Here is a 6,000-nt window from a genome sequence, read left to right on the forward strand (position 1 = left end):
ATCGTCTGAGCCAGTTGCCTTGAAACAATTCTGGACGTTGGGTCATCTGGGCCATGGTGTCATCAGAGACCTTTCAGGTGGTCTTGGCTGGTCAAACCTGATGTATCTTAATCTGGAACAAATCCATAGCCTCTGGCTTTCTGTAGAAACAAAAACAGAGCCTCCTTTCCAAAGCAACATATCCTTACATCCAAATTTTGAAGTCAAGGTACCTTTAAAATACACATTTTGGCATAATTCAACAGCTTTTGCAATCAAATGTTTTTCTTCAGTTACAAATATCAAAGAGAACATAATCCAGATTCTCTGTGTGGTAGCCATCTTTACGTGGCTTATTTTTTATATTACCTTGAACCTATTGCTTTAAACTGCAGCCTTTTAAGCCTGAAACGGTGCTGTGGCTGCTGGCTCTGCCCACTTCAGCTTCCCAACATGGCGGTGGTACGTTTTCCACTAGCTCTGGGAGCCATCGTGGGTCTATGCTTTTATCCAAGCAGCGTGTAGCCCAGAAATCTCTTTTTTTTGTTTTGTACTAGCAAAGGCTAAATCCATCATACAGCTTAATGTGCCACTTGCAGAGGCCCAGCTTAATGTGCCACTTGCAGAGGCCTCATTCGATCCATACTGCAGGTTGAGCACACACGCCAGGAACCCGCCACAGTAGCTCAAACATGCAGGCTGCCACTAGCTTGAGAGAAACAACTAGGAACTGTTTTTAGAATCTTTTTTTTTTTTCAGGTTTTAGGTGGAAACTCTTGCCAACACGTTGGGCGCCATTTGTAGCTAGAGTTTTCCTGCCTTGCCCACAGTCAGGACAAATCTTTGTCACCCGCCAGTCCCACAGCCGCTCAGACCCAACCAAGTAAACACAGAGACTTATATTGCTTACAAACTGTATGGCCGTGGCAGGCTTCTTGCTAACTGTTCTTATAGCTTAAATTAACCCATTTCCATAAATCTATACCTTGCCACGTGGCTTGTGGCTTATCGGTGTCTTCACATGCAGCTTGTCATGGCGGCAGCTGGCAGTTTCTCATTGCAGGAGGATTTTGCTTACTTATTTTTTACTTTTGGTCACTGCCCAGGAAGTGCCCAGCACAAAGGCACAATCACCTCAAGTCATCACTTGGTGCTGGCTTGTATCCTGTCCTCAGCAACCCTGTCAGTGTGAGCCAGCTGGCTTCTCTGCCTTAGTAGATACACCACTCAGTTTGCCTTGCAGAATCACAATGTATGATTTATGGAAGTGCGATCTTATGGTGATGGTCAAATAGTGTCATTTGGTTATGAAAATGGCCATGACTGGAGCCTAGAAAACAATGAGCAAATTCATTAGCAACACAAAGATCCAAAATATCCCTGTCAGCTCTGAACACAGTGACCATCAGCTAGCACTATAGAAAGTGTCAAGACTGTGTCAGTGACTTTCATCATCCTGCTTATGGGCAGTGTAGCAGGAATGTTAAATGGTCTTATTAATAAAGTCAAACCCAAGGCCAGTTATTGGGGTGAAAATGGAAGATCAGAGAAGCAGAACAAGCCACAGCTTCCTCACCTCGCCAATTCCTCAGCTGATCCTGTTTCCTCAGACTGGAAACCTCTGAGTCCTCATCCAAATGAATCTCAGCTGAACTGTGCTGCTCAAAAGCCTGAATGCTTAACCAGCCAAATGCTTCTAGTTTCTGGTCCTCTAGCCTTATATACCTTTCTGCTTTCTACCACCACTCCCTGGGATTAAAGGCTTGCTTTCTGGGATTAAAGGCGTGTGTCACCATGTCTGGCTGTTTCCAATGTGGCCTTGAACTCACAGAGATCCAGAGGTATCTCTGCCTCTGGAATGCTAGGATTAAAGGCGTGTGTTACCACTGCCTATCCTCTATGTTTAATATTGTGGCTGTTCTCTTCTCTGACCCCAGATAAGTTTATTAGCATGCACAATATTTTGGGGAACACAGTACCACCACGGGGTAGAGTTCAGTTAGAGTGCTGAAGATTCTGAATGTCTGGAACTTTGCACCATGCTCCCCTGGATTTTACTTTAAACAGGGCCTTGTCTTGGGATGGGTGAACGAATACCTGAGGGCACACCGTGGTGGACACCGTGCCTCATGTTTCTAGGCTGCTGCCTACTCTGCTCTTCTATTTTCAGCGAGGTGGTCACTCTATATGTCTGTTTTTGTTTTTTGATACAGATGGGCAGAAGAAAGTCCAAGAAGAATTTGACATTGACATGGATGCACCAGAGACAGAGCGTGCGGCTGTGGCCATCCAGTCTCAGTTCAGAAAATTTCAGAAGAAAAAGGCCGGGTCACAGTCTTAGTGGGGAAGCTGCTTCCTATTCCATCTGAAGACCATGTTCAACCACCATCCATCAAGAGATGAAAAGAGCATTACCCTAGAGAGGAGTCACCCACACAGTATACACCCCGCTGCAAATCTGATGCATGTACAGAAACCCGTAGTATGTATGCCCCATAGAAAGGTGTACACAGTGAATTGTGGTAGCTTAACCCGATTATCTCCATTACGATTCATCTGCAACTATTTTCCCTGATGTTGTAATAAAAAGGAGGTAAGATGAGCCATTCCAGTGTCTGCTTTTATTTCTCCCATTAGATGAGGCAGGAAAGTGCTCCTAAGGTTAAAGGCAACTGCAAGCCAGGTGTCTCTTGTGTTCTTCTTAAAGCTTAGAGGTGTAACAGAGTGAGTGACCTGTTAGGGTGGAGCTATTCGTCCTCAACCTAGCAGTGCCTGTCTCATTTATAGAGTGCTAAATGTCAACAGGTGGTGGCTGCATTTCCTCAGTGTGGGAGTGTAGTCTGTACCTTTGACTGCCCCAGATCCAGAATTTATAACCTATCCAGAAGAGCACAAGTTATGGGAGGGCCGTGCGTCTGTGTGGAATGTCACCCAGGTGTATCCAGCAAGCACATTTCAGATCTGCAAAGGGTTGCCCCGCCCCCCAAGGGCCATCTTTGCACCTGTGTAGCTCCAAGCAGCAAGCACACGCTCCAGGCTCCTTCCAGGCTCCTACATCAAAATCCGTAGCTTGGAGAAGATGCCTGGCTTTTCTCCAGTGCAAACCTTGCAGGCATATGGCTTCATATGCCTTGGGGAGCTCCCATGGATAGCAAAAAGGTCCACTTCATGGGAAGCATGGCTCCACAGTGTCAAGAGCACATGCAAGTTGGTACGGTGTGACTGTGAGCTGGCTTTGGGAAGCAAGCACCAGGAGCATCAAATGCCTGTGTTGCTGTGGCTGCTCATTTGAGTATTGCTGTGAGAGAACCTGAAACAGAAGTGACATTTTGCCCAGCACCTGAGAATGCTCTGTGCTCTAGGAAGGTACCATGGATGCTGTGGACTTGGCTGTGTGCTTTGGGTGTGCCATAAGCACTTGTGGGAGGAGGGGGCAGAGTGTCTGAGTGTGCACACCTGCATGCTGGCCTGTGGGTGAATGATGTGGGAGTGAGGTAACAGCTGGAGGTGGAGGGGATCCTGTTCTGTCACAAAGCCCTTCTGCTGGTGTTAAGAGCACAGGCTGAGAAAGACTGGGACCCATGGGATGGCCTGTCACACAACTCCAGCTAAAATGTGCTTGTCGTCTTGTGTAAGGACATCCCTCCTGCTAGGTCTTCCTGTGGCTGCTGGGGTGGGGGTGGGAGGCTATGCTTGAACTCTCCTGATGACTTCCGTTAGTGAACATCACACAGAATCATTTCTGCAATGACAACCAATGATGCCTAAATGGGACTCCTAATGGGCTGGTCCCCATTGATAAGAAGACAGTAGGTTGAAAAGACACCCCAGAAAGAGCAGCTGAGATAGTCGGGGTGGGGTATGAATGTCACAGAAATTAGATGGCTTAAGATGTCACCCTCAGGGCTCCCTAAGGCTGCTAATGTAAAGAAAGCTGGAACCCAAATGCTTGCACATGTAATTACCATACTTATCTGTATCTTTGCACCCAGAGCCACAACTTCCCCCATCCTCTGACTTTTTGATCTAAAGGAAGGTCTAGTCTTATGGGGGATGGTCTGACCCTGACAGCTAGAGGCCACCCTAGCTCTAAGGAAGATATTGCCTCCTGGGGGACTCTGTGTAAAGCATTGTAGGCTAATGAATTGGTTCTTCTGATGACTCCAAGAGTCTGGGAGTTCTTCCACAGCCTGGTAGGGAAATAAAGGAACTATGAGGTTTGGAGAGGTCCCTCAGAGATTCTGATACGTGTCTTCCATTGCAGCCATAGGGTAAGGGTGTAACTGCTTCCCTTTGTGCCCTAGAGATGAGTTTAATTTTTTACTTCCTAGGTAGACTCTCAGCTGTTGGGGTGGTGGTGAGAAATTTGCTTCCCACCAAAAGCATGGGTTGGGTGTGTGGAGTCTGAGGTCTAAGTGTTGCAGAGCAGAGGAAGCAGCTTGCAGCCCCAGGCTAAAGAGGACTTATCCTACTCGTGGGATTCAGAACTCATCTCAAAAAAAGAAGGAGCCCCCTTAGGGCATGCCACAAGGTGTCTGCAGCTTGGAGCAATGAGTGCTTATTCAATTTCGGTCCATCCACTGAACTATTATGAGCAAGCACTTGGTGGTGTTGTTGCAAGGCAGGACAGGGTTCTTGCAGGCAGGCTGGTGGGGGATGGATAGAGAATCATAGATGTAGAGGATAGAGACAGGTAGAACAGAGAACAGTGAGTGGCAGCTAACCAGTGACTGGGAGACCCACATGCACCGTCCCCAGGGATGCGGCCCCACTGCAATACTGGCAGGTGGCACAGAGGGGCTAGGCAAAAAAGATACTCTGCTTTAGGACCACAGTGGGTGTGGTATGATCACCAGAAAACCAGGTAGGACTCCAAGCACCCAAGTGTTGAAAATGGGCCCATCTTTGATTTGTAAGTTGGCCAGGCATTTATGGAGAACTTAACCTGCCATAATATGGTAGCTCCTTAACATCAATATGCTGATAAAAAAAATCTTGCTTTGTGATTGTCTTAGTAGTGTTTCTATTGCTGTGAAGAGACATCATGACCATGCAACTCTTATAAAGGAAAACTTTTAATTTGGGCTGGCTTATAAGTTCTGAAGTTTAGTCCATTATCATCATGGTAAGAAACATGGCAGCGTGCAGGCAGACATGGTGCTGGAGAAGGAGTTGAGAGTTCTATATCTGAATTGGCATGCAAGCAGGAAGAGAGAGAGAGTGACACACTTCTTCCAACAAGGCCACACCTACTCCACACCAAGACCACACCTCCTAATAGTGCCACTCTCTGTGAACCTATGGCCATTTTCATTCAAATCACCACAATGATATGGCTGGAAAAATGTTAATAATTTAAAATGAAATAGGTAAAATACACATCAGTCTACTGACATCCTTATTAATACTCTTTATTCTGGCTCAGCTCAAACCATGGGTCTCTGCTGTTTATGGCCACATCCATTTGGACCAATAGATCCTCACCAAAGATAGGTTGAACCAATCAAGTTCTTTTTCCAGAGAATTTGAGCCCATGATCATACGACTTGAGGCTTAAATACACAATGTTGATTTGAGGCTCAAGGAGGTAGTGTAATAAGTTAAAGCTGGAAAAAAAGCATTCAAGTTTAAAAAATATTATTATTGCTAATGAAATTATTATTATTTGCAAGAATCTGTAAAAGGCCCTTTGGAAAGAGGTTCAGTAGCATACAGAGTCAAGACTCAGGATACACAAGCCCATGAGAGATAGAGGGGCAGCCCAGGCTGAGTTAGTCATTTGATTGCTATGAACAGGAACCCACTCACAGTAACTAAAAAAAAAAGAGAAACTCCAAAAATAGAACATTCAAGACATCCAAGAAAAAAAAAAAAAAAGAACACCACAGGCAGGCAGAATTTCATGAGATTTATAAATAACCTGGGGCACAGTGGGAAAGAAGTGACATCTTCGACATCATCATCTTTGCAACATTTTACGACTTTCAGTAAAGTTTTACAGTTTTCTTTAAATGTATCTTG

At 45.6% G+C, this 6,000-nt stretch overlaps 1 protein-coding gene across 2 annotated transcripts in view; it reads left to right on the top strand.

The window, feature by feature from the left end:
- Pcp4 (Purkinje cell protein 4) overlaps nt 1-2,456 on the top strand; it is a 68,431-nt gene extending 65,975 nt beyond the window's left edge. For both annotated transcript variants that reach the window (XM_042259593.2, XM_006981374.3), the window contains one exon: nt 2,193-2,456. In XM_042259593.2, the coding sequence (XP_042115527.1) occupies nt 2,193-2,320 (128 nt within the window). In that variant the 3' untranslated portion in view covers nt 2,321-2,456. The remainder of the gene's footprint in view (nt 1-2,192) is intronic.
- The last annotated feature ends 3,544 nt before the right edge of the window (nt 2,457-6,000 follow it).

Source organism: Peromyscus maniculatus, chromosome 12, assembly GCF_049852395.1.
Source record: "Peromyscus maniculatus bairdii isolate BWxNUB_F1_BW_parent chromosome 12, HU_Pman_BW_mat_3.1, whole genome shotgun sequence".
NCBI classification, from domain to species: Eukaryota; Metazoa; Chordata; class Mammalia; order Rodentia; family Cricetidae; genus Peromyscus; species Peromyscus maniculatus.